The following is a 15,041-nucleotide window of genomic DNA, read 5'->3' as shown; positions in this document are numbered from 1 at the left end:
CCCTTCTTCCTCTCTTCCATCCTTTCTGGTGTAATCTTATGAGTATTGGGCCTTCATTTTGCTAGATTCCTTTTTCCCCCTTCTCTTGCTCCTGTATGTTTCTGCCCTCCTCCTCCTCCTCACCCCCCTTGTTCACTGGGAGGGGGTGTCTTGAGAATGAGGTACAGTGTGCTGTTCGCAGGGGCTGGCTTGCATACGGCGCAGGCACAGGCATGGACGAAGAGGGCGGAGGAGATGAATCTTCGTTCGGCAGAGTCCGCGGTCCTGTCCTCTGGCTTGTTTCTTTAGGGGCGGACGAAGAGGTAGGAGTAGCATCATCGTTCTGCAGCGGCAGCCTGGACGGCGTCTGCAGGCGGTAGGGTAGGGAAATACGTGTAGAAGCGCTGGCGATGATGCAATTTGTGCCTACCGTGGTAGCCAGGGCTCATAGGAAGGTATTGATCGGAAACCAGAAGACGAGCTGGTAAGGAATCACCGGGAGTGGCGGAATTGTCAAAGTTTGTTGCAACGGCGCTCTCGTGTGCAGAAGGATCGCTAGTCTGGGTTGCAGACAGGGTAGAGTATGGCGCGCGAAAAGAGCACGCCCACGGCAGCTCAGGTTTGGTGTCGTCAGCTGCTGTGAACGGCAGCTTCGTTGCATCTCCCTTAGACTCCCCTCTTCCTTCTCCCTCACTCCCTTGCTTTTCTGGGACGTCAGACTCTTCCTGCGCTCTCGTTGGGCTCTTCCCCGCTGCTGTGAAGGAGCAACAAGAAGAAGAGGCAATGACATTGTCTAACCAGCGCATCAGCTGGTGAGGTGAGTGTGTCATCAGGCAACCGCATAGATGCCCCAACGTCATTCACCCCGCCCACACCCACAACCACCACCGTCACGGTCTCAAGTGGGCAGCCTCTTACTGCTGCGGTTAAACGCAAGCGGAATCTGCCGGGTACGCCAGGTGCGACTTTTCTTCTCACTTCTCCAATCTTCCAACCTCCCGTATTCGCTCAGCTCGATGCAGGAAATGGAACTAAGAATTGGGTCCGTCTCCTGGATGTGCGGTAACGCATATTGAGACTCCTGTGACGATGCAAGCCTCTTCTCTCACGACATTTATATTGACAAGCGTTGACTCCCTTGTCTGAAGCATCGAACTGCACTGCAGCTGATATCATCACTCTCCCCTTCTATCTGGCACATGTACTGACACTTCTACTACATCATATTTCTTCAGTTTTGATTTAAGTGTTTTTTAAAAATACTGCTTAAAAGAACTATTTTTTGTAAAACAACAAAGGGATCAAGATAATAAACGAACCAGTCTGTACCCCAACGTAAAGAAGAAGCAGATTGTCTTCTATTCCAGTAATCAAATTTATAAGTCACCTCAGTGAACACGTGTATAGTCTTATTTTACATAATATACAAATAACTTCAAATTAAGATTAAAAATTATCACCATATAAATATTATTTATTTATTGAAAGTAACTCTGAAACAACTATATACAATCTAATATGCAACCTTCACAAAAGTTAAAAACAATACAGACCCAGACAGACTACATTGAAAGTTCTTTCACACTTAAGAAGTCTTCAATTTTTTTCCAAATCATACAAAGATATTCTTCAAAATATTAAATTCATACAATTCGTAAAATCCTAATAAAAAAATAAATAAAACTCGTACATACATTAAATTAGAATTCAAAACTAGAATAATACACCCATTGATTGATTGGTATTTAAGTAATTTAAGCTTTGTAATTTTTTATTTTTTTATTTTTTTATTTCTTATTTTCTTATTTTCTTAAATTTTTTAAATCAATTATATTTAAGTCAATTTATTAAATGCATGCAGACACACACATTCATATATATATATATATATATATATGTATTATTACTCTACTAAACCATGATTTATACCAATGTCTTTAAATTAATAATTGTTCTTAAAAACATTTTAAATGATAAAAATAAGTACAGGGGCCCTAGTTATCAAATACATTTATGTGAAGTAATATTTATGAATAATTATACCACAAGTGAAATAACATACAAAATTAATAACAAGGTTTGCTACATCATCAAATAAATTGTGAATTCAATATTACAATGGAAATTAAACATCATTAAAAGAGCATTTTTAAAATTTTTTATACGTACATATATATTCATATATGTGTAAGTGAATATAGTGCCAATTGTTTTTGCAAAATACACTTAGATAGTTAGAGAGCATATAAAAAGAAATCTTTGAAGAAACAATTGTTTTTAGAAGTACAGAGCATACATGAACAAGAAAAATTGGTGACCATGCTTAGGACAAAGAAGAAAAAATAATATTAGATTAGCATTAAGAAAGAGTAACTTGGAAATTTCTGTTTAAGATAACAGTTTTCTATCTATCCATGCTTGACCTATTCCACAAAACTCAAACAATTTTTGTCATCTTTTTGCTAATCTAAATACAACAATTATTCGTTTATCAAAAACCTTTTTTTTATGTGGCTCCAAGATTACCAAAATATTACAGCAGTTTAAGATATTGTATTTAAGAATATATATAGTTGAGTAATTATATATATATATATATATATATATATATATATAACAAGCTTAATATACATATATATATTATTCAAGGTTTATAAAAACCATGTTTTATTAATTTTACTTTACATAGTTGTATTTTATTTATTTTATGATTTCTTGCTGTAAATTTTAATTAAGTCATTTTTTGGAATTCTAAAATAAACAAAGTGTAAATTATTTATTTTTATAGTTTTTTTCATAATATTTTATATACCTTAAATATCACTTTAAAGTTGTTGTTGTATGTATTTTTTAACTTGATACTATGACATTCTTTAAATAAAGATGATTTATAATAAGAAGACAACACTATATAAATGATATCATAATACAAATTCCTTGCAAAACAAAAGGCATACAAAAAATTAGGCCTAGAAGTTGATTCAAATAAAGATGAGATAGATACATGTTTTGTTCGTCTATATCAAAAAACATTTAAACAATGTTTTCTTTAAGATATAAAATATTTAATCTTATTTACTTTTATGTAACTAAGAAGATTTTTAAAGAGCTAACAATCATTATTTGTGTTATTCTTTACAATTGGCATATATATATATTTTATAAATATCAGAAAATACATGAATAATTATTTTATTTATTAGTTTAATTGAACTTAAAAATTAAAAATTGTATAGATGTGAAATAGAATTTTTTTCTGTTTGAAATAAAAAGAGATTGCCCCGAAATCAAAAATGATTGTATAAACTTAAAGTGAGAAATATATATGTATGTATATATATATATATATATCACCAAATATAAAAAAAATGAATTATAAAAATTAAATATTAAAAGTAAAAATATATAAAAAAAAAAATTTCAAAAGATACAATTGTTTGCATAATACTTGAAAGTAGCTAGAAAGGACTGTATTCTTGCAAAAAAAATTTGATAAAAACAACTAGTCTTTTCAAAATTCATAAATTTTAAAGATTTTGAATCAAAAAAATTTAGACCAAGTCAAACAAATAATGCGGTGTTTGATCCTTTTGGATGATGAAAGAACACTACCGACTGGAGCCTTATATTAGATGTGTGGAAATGTTGTTTTATGTAATAATTTCATGAACAATATGGAAATTCTTAAATCCTAATAATCTGTAGAAAGCACATAGTGTTCTGAGTTGGGGTTACAATGCAATATGTGCTCATTGTGGAAGGACATTGATGTGATTACAGAAGGACAAACATGATGGGTCAAAATGCAATGCAATGCAGTGTAGCAGATTCATGCAACAAACAATGATGCAGATTTATGATGCCCCTCCTCCCCAACCCTAACAGAAGGAGACTTGGCAACACAAACAACAATGGAATCAATACCACATCATCGAAGGTGTGAATGCAGGTGGAAGCATACATAGGAAGGAGGGAGGGGGGTTAAGTGCACAGCAATGAGACAGTTAGTGAGGAAAGTCCAGGTGATGACTTTGTTGGGTTGGGTGGAAATGCATCAATGCCATCATCTGTCATCGGTCTTGCTGTGTCTCCTCACCCGGTCTTGCGGCCTTGACAGCTCACAATATGCCCCTCGCCCCTAACCCTAACCCTTCCTCCCTCTCTAGCCCTAACCCTGCTCTACCCTGCACTGCCATGTCCTTCTCCTCCTCCTCCCCCGTTCCGTTTCCTTTTTCTGCTTTATTGCTCTCGTGACTCTCGCCACCCCTTCGCTTTCCCGATGCCTGCAATCTAACGAACGCATCACTGCCATCTCCACCTCCACGTCATTTGCACTGGAACCTGCCCTTTCCCTCGCCTCTCGTTTCTCTGCCTGCCTGTGTCCCAGGTATGTATGCTCTTCTCACCTTCCTTCTCTTGCTCTTGCCCTTTCGATCTTTGTTTCTGCACAGTGCTCCCTCCTCTCTCTGTTGCGGTGAACCGGACCTCACAATTCCCATCCGATCCTGCTCTCTCATATTCCTCGTCTGTTAACTCCTTAACACTCCTCCACTTGCCTGATTTCATGGCGTTCGGGGGATCTCTTGGCAGCCCCGGGTTGGTGTGCCTTCCCAACTTTGATTCTCTCCAATTCTTAGGTACACTTGACACTTAAGTGATCGTAGGCTGATACGTTATGACATCAGCACTTCGTTTCTAGTGAAGAGGGTCTGCATGCAATTCCGTTTTATTTTTTGCAAGTGTACTTTTTTTTTTTCATCGGAAACGAGGGTCTATCGATCTGTACCGTGTCTCTTTCGTTTCTGTGGGTAGCTACATGTTTGTCAACTACATACCTACCTAGCTTAAAAGCAGTCACAGATCATTTTAGGTTATCCCTGCATCATGCTATTTGGAAACGCAAACATGGATTCTTTCTGCCGACAGTCTACTTTCTGGTTTGAAGCAATTTTAGGTTTTCTGAGTCATTGAAGTTCTGAGGTGGTGATATTAAATCTGAATCTTTTATGAGGTAGGAGCTCAATTCAGCAAGAACTGCTTATCGTGCTTGATATCCAGTTCAACAGGTGTACCCCCCGTCCTCATATTGATCGAAACAATTATGTAGTTTGTCTGGGATTGGACGAGAAAATTAACTTAGTTGACCGTTTAACCATGTACACCATGAAATTTCAAGCCTTCATGGGTTTATAATTCTTTTGGTTGAAAAAATGGTGCTTGGAAGGAACAATTACTGTACTGATTCCCGTTTCTCATGGGTAGTTCCATGATCAGCATCTCGTCCGTAATGAAGATGTCACCGAGTGGTCGGAATATGTGCTCGGAAATTTCACGGATGGGTGCTTTCCAAAATGTGTTACGTCTTTCAACCAGATAGGTTGTACTGTTTACTCTTCATTCACGTTCGTAGTTTCTCATCGACGACGATTAGTTGCGCAATTGTCTTTTTCGAAATATCATAACAATTTGTCACTATCACGGCGTCCGGTATTACGGAAGTTCCAGGAGTACGCAAGTGGAGCTGATGTGACTACGATATTTATATCCGGGAGCTTGTTTATCAGCAGATTTTCTCCTTCGCTAGTGCATGTGCGGTATCGTTTGCGCGTAGATTTCACACCATCGACTGCGCCGTCTGTAGACACACTTTCTTTTCAGGTGAATGTTGTGGGCAGTCGCATGTTTCAAATGCTTGTGCAGATGTATGAGATCATAGTAAAATGTGCCGAAGGTACTTGTACAAAACGCAAGATTGCATCTGATTTGGAATGGGCACGCCAATGCATTAGGTGAGGTAGTGACATGGTAGGCGTTATCGTAGTGAATTATAGGTTCTCATGTGTGAGCACCTTGGTTACATTGAAGAATGCATCGGAGCACAGCATTGCTCTATAGTTTCTAAGGCTGAAGATGTGTTGTTAGAATGATTCATGTGTTGTGAAGGATAGACGATGATATGTATGGTGTAGCAATGTAGAGAGGATAGTGTAGAATAGTGAAGAAAGTAAATCTAATGTATAATTGCGAATGTATGTGAAGGTTGAATATTGGAAAAAATTGGAAAATTTGTGAGCAAGGGAGTATGGCATATGTTTTGGAGTTGATCAAGAAATATATTTTGGTGTTGAGTTACACACCACCATGTGTATGGAGGGAAAGATATCTTACTAGTATGAAACAATCTAATGATTGTTTGCAAGATATTGGCACAATATCAAACATAGGAGGTATTGGTGGAGATGTTTGGAAAGAATGTGAAGCCTATAATGTAGCATTGAAGGTTTTGTTGAAAAAAGAAGACATATTGAATAAAAATCAATGTGCAACTTTATGCAAGAACATTGAACATGTTATGAAGGTATATTACTATATGATAACTTGTAGCAATGATGGATTGAAGTATGGGGATTTATTGAGGGAGTTGTTGATTACATTGGATAAAGCTTATATATTGGTGAAGAATTGTGGGAAAAAGAAATGGTGCAAGGCAGCAGTGAATCAATTGAAGAACAAAGAGACTTTTAGAGAACTTCTTTTGGACTTGAAGTGTTGTTATGAAGTAGCAATTCATGTGCTTGTGAAGAACTTTGGTAAAATGTTTAAGGAGAAAGTTTTTGATACTCTTCATGTTTCAACCTATGATGAAGTAGAAGGTGATGAAAGGTGTTTATATGAAAGATTGATTCTATCTAATGAAGAAGAAAATTTTGAAAATTGTCGATTAGCAAAGCATTTATTACGAAGGGTGAAAGACTTGCATTACATAGAAGGCGGAGAAATGGATGATTTGAAATTATCATCAAATGTAGAAAGTGTTGATTTTATAAATCTTATAGGTAAAGGAACTTATGGAGAAGTGCATAAATCAAAGTGGTTTGGCCTTTTGTGTGCAATTAAAAAGATGAACAATGTGCATATGAAATCTTTTATAAAAGAAGCAAGCATCTTAGCAAGTCTAAATCATCCCAACTTGATATCATATTATTTTGCAATGAGAAGTATTACATATGAATATAATGGAAGTTCTTCTGTTGAAATGAAGAATGATGATGTATATTTGGGAATGGAATTGATGCAAACAAGTCTAAGGGTTATGGTAGAAACAATTAGAGAGGCATCTTACATATTTTTAATTGATATCATGTATCAAATTGCAAGAGGGATGTGTTACTTGCATGACATGCACATTGCACATCGTGATTTGAAGCCTGATAACATTTTGGTTAATGTTGTGGAAAGAAAAGTGATGAACAAGATTGTTCGACATGCTATTATAAAAGTGATTGATTTTGGAATATCTAAGATTGAAGTTGGTAGCAATCCAAAAGCAATAGAGAAAAAATTTATGTATGGTAGTACACCATATGCAGCTCCAGAGGTATTGAAGAACAAATATGAAACAATGACAATGTGCCCTTTTGATGCAGATGTATTTTCATTTGCAATGGTGTGTTGCAAGATTCTTTCCAAAAGAGATCCATTTGATCATTGTAGGAGGAATGAGATATTAGAAAGAATAGAAAGAGGTGAGAGACCCAAATTACCTTCAAACTGTAATGAATTGGTGGATCTTATCAAAGAGTGTTGGAACTTAAATCCATTACATCGACCCAAGTTTGCAAACATTTGTGAAAGATTTGTAATGTTGAAGAAAAAGATTATGGGTGGAGTTGTGGCAAATACACTATACTATGGTACATTAAAGGATAATAGTCATGAAAATATTGAATTACAACAAACACCTATCAAAGTGCTTATTCCAAAATCACTTCTATTGAGGAAGGTAAGAATATGTTATAGTGATTTGATTGTTTGGAGTTTTTATTTATATAAAAATTTTATGATGTGGTAATGGTTAGTTGTGGTGAAAAGAGTGCTAGTTTGAAGATCTAGATCAAAATGTAATGTATGCTCTATGTGTATTTATTTTATTCTTTGTGTTGGTGCTTAATTTAATTTCTTATTATAGGTTGATATAGTTGAGGAAGAAGTGCTTGGTAGAAAGCAATGCTTATTGCAAATATCAAACTTGTGTGCAAGCAAAGTGAAGGCATTGTGTCTTATTGGAATGGGTGGAATAGGCAAGACCACAATAGCAAAGACAACATTGACAAATGTGAAGCACATGTATGATGCTTCATGCTTTGTTGAGTGTGATGAAAGTGGTAATGATTGTTACAAAAGCTCTTGCCACATCTTAGAACAATTGAAAGTTAAAGAAAAACCGAAGGATTTGAAAGAAGCACAAGAAATGCTGAAGTTGGTTTTGACCAAAAAGAGAGTCATCATAGTCTTTGACAATGTCACAAACCAAAGTCAAATTGAAGCTGTTGTGCCTATAGATGATATATTTGCTATGAGTGGCAACACATTGATTGTGACAACTCGAGATTGGAAAGTTATAGAATATAGTGATATTAAACTTTGTAAAGTAAATATTGAAGAACTTGATGAAGAAACAAGTTTGAGGTTGTTTATCACTCATTCTTGTGGGCATGAAGGCAAATTGTCTAGTGAACTTGTTGAAGTTGGCAAAAAGATTGTGAAAGCATGTAATGGCCTACCATTGAGTTTGAAGGTTATGGGTGCATATTTAAGAGATAAAAAGAGGTTGAGGTGTTGGGAGCGATCTTTTCAAAGATTGAAGAGGGGAAGACAATTAGATGGAGATGAAAAGAATAGTGACCATAAGATTTGGGATATATTGAGAGTAAGCTTTGATAACTTGAGAGTTGAAGAGAAGAGAATGTTTTTGGATATATGTTGTTTTTTTAACAATGATGTGTTTCCACAAGGCATTTTGAAAGAAAGAGCATTGCGAATATGGTCCAACATAGAAGAAAAGAGAATGGAAGATGTGGAATATACATTAATTACATTAGTTAACCAATCATTGATAAAGATCTATAATCATGGAGTTATTGGAGTGCATGATCAACTACGAGACATGGGTAGAAAGATTGTTGAAACAGAAACAGAGTATAAGAATACCCGAATATGGAACACAAATGATGCGACATTGGATGGAATTAGTGAAAAGGTAATAGACTTGACCATCATCCAAATGGCATGTATGGAATTAATAATGATGTATAATAGTGAAGATTTGAAGATTGGAGATTTTATAGAATTATATCATTTAGGTATTAATATGTACTAAAAATTCATGTTGATGAAATTTTTTTGGTTGATTTATTTAGTTTGTATAGTATTGAAATTTGTATATGTGTGAAGTTAACTTCTAAATGTAATAAATCTAATTTTGTGGTGTGTTTGATTTATGTTATATCATAGTTGAAGGGATTGTGTTGCAACAATATAAACAACAAGAAGTTAAGTAAAATAAGAAGTACATGCTTTTCATCACTTCGATTGTTAATCTATACTAATGGTGATTTTACATTAAGAAATAATTTGAGAAGATTCTTGAAGTTGACAAGACATTTAGTCAATTTAAAATGTTTTCTTGTATTTTGTCCAAGATTAATTTCATTGCCTAAGGAATTGGGCAATCTCATGTCTTTGACCACCTTAAATATGAATGACTGCACAAGCTTGACATCATTACCAAAGGAATTGGGCAACCTCATGTCCTTGACTACATTGGATATGTATAGATGTTCAAGCTTAACATCATTACCAAAGGAATTAGGCAACCTCATGTCCTTGACTACATTGGATATGTATAGATGTTCAAGCTTAACATCATTGCCAAAGGAATTGGGAAACCTCACATCTTTGACTACCTTAAATATGGATCTATGCTATAGCTTGACATCATTGCCATCTGAATTGGGCAACCTTAAAAATTTGACTACATTAAATATGGAATATTGCGAAAGCTTGACATCCTTGCCAAAAGAATTTAGCAACCTCACATCTTTGATTACCTTTAATATAAGATATTCTTATAATTTGACATCATTGCCAAAGGAATTAGGCAACCTCACATCTTTGACTTCCTTAAATATGGAAGGGTGTTATGAGTTGACATCATTGCCAAATGAATTGGGCAACCTCACATCTTTGACTACATTAAATATGAAAGGGTGCGAAAAATTGACATCATTACCAAATGAATTGGGTAACCTCACATCTTTGACTACCTTAAATATGAATGGATGCTTAAGCTTGACATCATTGCCAAATGAATTGGGCAACCTCACATCTTTGACTACATTAAATATGAAAGGGTGCAAAAAATTGACATCATTACCAAATGAATTGGGTAAGCTCACATCTTTGACTACCTTAAATATGAATGGATGCTTAAGCTTGACATCATTGCCAAATGAATTGGGCAACCTCACATCTTTGACCACGTTAAATATAAGAGAGTGCAAAAAATTGACATCATTACCAAATGAATTGGGCAATCTCACATCTTTGACTATCTTTGATGTATCAAATTGTAATAGCTTGACATCATTGCCAAATAAATTGGGCAACCTCAAATCTTTGACTACCTTAAATATAAAAAGGTGTTCAACCTTGACATCATTGCCAAATAAATTGGGCAATCTCACATCTTTGACTACCTTAAATATGAAAAGATGCAAAAGATTGTCATCATTGCAGAAAGAATTTGGCAACATAACATCTTTAATTACCTTAAATATGGCATATTGCAAAAACTTCTCATCATTGCCAAATGAATTGGGCAACCTCACATCTTTGACTTGGTTAAATATGGAGTGGTCCAAAAGCTTGACATCATTGCCAAAAGAATTGAGTAATCTCATATTTTTGACTACCTTCAAAATAAATGGATGCATAAGCTTGACATCATTGCCAAATGAATTGGGAAACCTCACATCTTTGACTACCTTAAATATGAATTGTTGTGAAAGCTTGACATCATTACCAAAAGAATTGGGAAACCTCACATCTTTGACCACCTTAGATCTGAGTCAGTGCTCAAGCTTGACATCATTACCAAATGAATTGGGCAACCTCTCATCTTTGACTACCTTAGATATGGGGTGGTGCTCAAGCCTGACATCATTGCCAAAGGAATTGGGCAACCTCATATCTTTGACTACCTTAAACATAAGTGGATGTGGTAGCTTGACATCATTGCCAAAGGAATTGGGCAACCTCATATCTTTGACTACCTTAAACATAAGTGGATGTGGTAGCTTGACATCATTGCCAAATGAATTGGGCAACCTTACATCTTTGACTACCTTAAATATGAATGAATGCAGAAGCTTGACATTATTGCCAAAAAACTTTGGCAATCTCACATCTTTGACTACCTTACATATGAATGGATGCATAAGCTTGAAATCATTGCCAAATGAATTGGGTAACCTCACATATTTGATTACCTTAAATATAAATGGATGCTTAAGCTTGCCATCATTGCCAAATGAATTTGGCAATCTCACATCTTTGACTACTTTATATATAAGTGAGTGCTCAAGCTTGATGTCATTGCCAAATGAATTTGGCAACCTCATATCTTTGACTACCTTGTATATGCAATCGTGTAAAAGCTTGTCATCATTACCAAATGAATTTGGCAACCTTACATCTTTGACTACTTTATATATAAGTGGATTCTCAAGCTTGATATCATTGCCAAATGAATTAAGCAACCTCATATCTTTAACTATTTTATATATAAATGAGTGCTCAAGCTTGATATCATTGCCAAAGGAATTGGGCAACCTCACATCTTTGACTATCCTAAACATGAATGGATGTACAAGCTTGACATCATTGCCAAAAGAATTAGGCAACCTCATATCTTTGACTACCTTAAATATACAGTGGTGCAAAAGCTTGATATCATTGCCAAATGAATTAGGCAACCTCACATCTTTGACCACCTTAAAAATGGAGTGCTGCAAAGGCTTGACATCATTACCAAATGAATTGGGAAACCTCACATCTTTGACTTCCTTAAATATGACTGGATGCTTAAGCTTAACTTCATTACCAAGAGAATTGGGTAACTTTACATTATTGACTATCTTAGATATGAATGGATGCATAAGCTTGATATCATTGCCAAAGGAATTAGGCAACCTCACATCTTTGACTACTTTAAATATGGAGTGGTGCAAAAGCTTGACATCATTGCCAATTGAATTGGGCAACCTCACATCTTTGACTACCTTAAATATGAATGGATGCACAAGCTTGAAATCATTGCCAAATGAATTGGGTAACCTCACATATTTGACTACCTTAAATATGAATGGATGCTCAAGCTTGACATCATTGCCAAATGAATTGGGCAACCTCATATCTTTGACTACCTTAAATATACAGTGGTGCAAAAGCTTGATATCATTGCCAAATGAATTAGGCAACCTCACATCTTTGACCACTTTAAAAATGGAGTGCTGCAAAGGCTTGACATCATTACCAAATGAATTGGGAAACCTCACATCTTTGACTTCCTTAAATATGACTGGATGCTTAAGCTTAACTTCATTACCAAGGGAATTGGGTAACTTTACATTATTGACTATCTTAGATATGAATGGATGCATAAGCTTGATATCATTGCCAAAGGAATTAGGCAACCTCACATCTTTGAGTACCTTAAATATGGAGTGGTGCAAAAGCTTGACATCATTGCCAATTGAATTGGGCAACCTCACATCTTTGACTACCTTAAATATGAATGGATGCACAAGCTTGAAATCATTGCCAAATGAATTGGGTAACCTCACATATTTGACTACCTTAAATATGAATGGATGCTCAAGCTTGACATCATTGCCAAATGAATTAGGCAACCTCACATCTTTGACTACCTTAAATATGGAATGGTGCGAAGGCTTGACATCATTGCCAAATGAATTGGGTAATCTCATATCTTTGACTTCTTTAAATATGAATGGATGCTTAAGCTTGACCTCATTGCCACATAGATTGGACAACCTCACATCTTTGACTATCCTAAACATGAATGGATGTACAAGCTTGACATCATTGCCAAAAGAATTGGGCAACCTCATATCTTTGACTACCTTAAATATACAGTGGTGCAAAAGCTTGATATCATTGCCAAATGAATTAGGCAACCTCACATCTTTGACTTCCTTAAATATTACTGGATGCTTAAGCTTAACTTCATTACCAAGGGAATTGGGTAACTTTACATTATTGACTATCTTAGATATGAATGGATGCATAAGCTTGATATCATTGCCAAAGGAATTAGGCAACCTCACATCTTTGAGTACCTTAAATATGGAGTGGTGCAAAAGCTTGACATCATTGCCAATTGAATTGGGCAACCTCACATCTTTGACTACCTTAAATATGAATGGATGCACAAGCTTGAAATCATTGCCAAATGAATTGGGTAACCTCACATATTTGACTACCTTAAATATGAATGGATGCTCAAGCTTGACATCATTGCCAAATGAATTGGGCAACCTCATATCTTTGACTACCTTAAATATACAGTGGTGCAAAAGCTTGATATCATTGCCAAATGAATTAGGCAACCTCACATCTTTGACCACTTTAAAAATGGAGTGCTGCAAAGGCTTGACATCATTACCAAATGAATTGGGAAACCTCACATCTTTGACTTCCTTAAATATGACTGGATGCTTAAGCTTAACTTCATTACCAAGGGAATTGGGTAACTTTACATTATTGACTATCTTAGATATGAATGGATGCATAAGCTTGATATCATTGCCAAAGGAATTAGGCAACCTCACATCTTTGAGTACCTTAAATATGGAGTGGTGCAAAAGCTTGACATCATTGCCAATTGAATTGGGCAACCTCACATCTTTGACTACCTTAAATATGAATGGATGCACAAGCTTGAAATCATTGCCAAATGAATTGGGTAACCTCACATATTTGACTACCTTAAATATGAATGGATGCTCAAGCTTGACATCATTGCCAAATGAATTAGGCAACCTCACATCTTTGACTACCTTAAATATGGAATGGTGCGAAGGCTTGACATCATTGCCAAATGAATTGGGCAACATCACATCTTTGACTACCTTAAATATGAATGGATGCACAAGCTTGAATTCATTGCCAAATGAATTGGGTAACCTTACATATTTTACTACCTTAAATTTGAATGGATGCTGAAGCTTGATATCATTGCCAAATGAATTGGGCAACCTCACATCTTTGACTCCTTTAAATACAAATGGATGCATAAGTTTGACATCATTGCCAATTAAATTGGGCTACATGGCATCTTTGACTTAATTTGATATAGGAAGATACTCAAGCTTGATATCATTATCAAAAAGAATGATCAATGCATTCTTAGAAAGATACCTTTTAAAACGAGTCTTAAATCAATACATAATACACTTATAAGTTAGTAAAAAATATAAAATTAGGTCTAGATAAGATATTTACATAGACTAGAAGATTATTGTAAGTACCTATATAAAATATCTAATTTGTTTAGTTTATAAAATAAACGATAAGTTTATGATTTGAAACTTATAATTTATAAGTTAGAATTATGTAGGTATTTCTAGTTTCTTGACACCTTTATTGTTTAATTTTAATGGAATGTATCTTCTCATTTTTGAGGTTAGTAATTCTAATAGTATAAATAATTTGTCATACAAGATCATAGTTTTAAAGATAGAGTTGCTTTGACTTTAATTTTAGGATTTTGACATTTGACATGGTAGATTTAGAAATTTGGAATTTAGGATTATGTAGATGTAGTTAATTTTATTGATATCTTTATTCTAAAATTTTGACTTGACTTATTGTGAGTCCTACTATTATTGAATATCTTTGATATGTATAATTACTTAAGCTTGATATTATTATCAAAAAAATTGATTAATCTCACATCTTTGATTAAAAATAATTCTTCAAGTTATGTTAAAACCATTAAATGAGATGGTTCTATATTATCTATAAAATTTATGTTTTAAAAATACTTAACTACATTATATTTAATTTTTTTTAACATAAATAAATATGTCATACTTCATTTAGTAGATTAGCATGAATTGTCATAGATATATATACTTATACTAGTAAGTATTAAACTAGTCTAAAAAGACGTGAATAGAAATTTATATATAAAATCG

The 15,041-nt window shown here is 34.7% G+C and overlaps 1 protein-coding gene across 6 annotated transcripts; it reads left to right on the top strand.

Moving 5' to 3' along the window:
• The first annotated feature begins 4,223 nt into the window (after positions 1–4,223).
• On the top strand, positions 4,224–14,707 carry LOC112290755 (uncharacterized). 6 transcript variants are annotated; one of them, XM_073538323.2, is made up of 5 exons: positions 4,224–4,366; positions 4,570–4,616; positions 6,019–7,762; positions 7,949–9,019; positions 9,274–14,707. In XM_073538323.2, exons 3-5 carry the CDS (start codon positions 6,062–6,064, stop codon positions 14,065–14,067), a joined length of 7,566 nt encoding a protein of 2,521 aa, XP_073394424.2. In that variant the 5' UTR covers positions 4,224–4,366; positions 4,570–4,616; positions 6,019–6,061; the 3' UTR covers positions 14,068–14,707. The 6 variants fall into 6 exon arrangements, with proteins under 6 accessions (XP_073394424.2, XP_073394423.2, XP_073394421.2 ...); XM_073538322.2 differs by lacking the exon at positions 4,570–4,616 and having other exon boundaries at positions 4,233–4,366; XM_073538320.2 differs by lacking the exons at positions 4,224–4,366; positions 4,570–4,616 and adding an exon at positions 5,501–5,637.
• The last annotated feature ends 334 nt before the right edge of the window (positions 14,708–15,041 follow it).

The sequence above is a fragment of the Physcomitrium patens genome, chromosome 13 (assembly GCF_059467195.1).
Source record: "Physcomitrium patens ecotype Gransden chromosome 13, ASM5946719v1, whole genome shotgun sequence".
NCBI classification, from domain to species: Eukaryota; Viridiplantae; Streptophyta; class Bryopsida; order Funariales; family Funariaceae; genus Physcomitrium; species Physcomitrium patens.
This window is presented reverse-complemented; position numbering and strand designations above follow the sequence as displayed.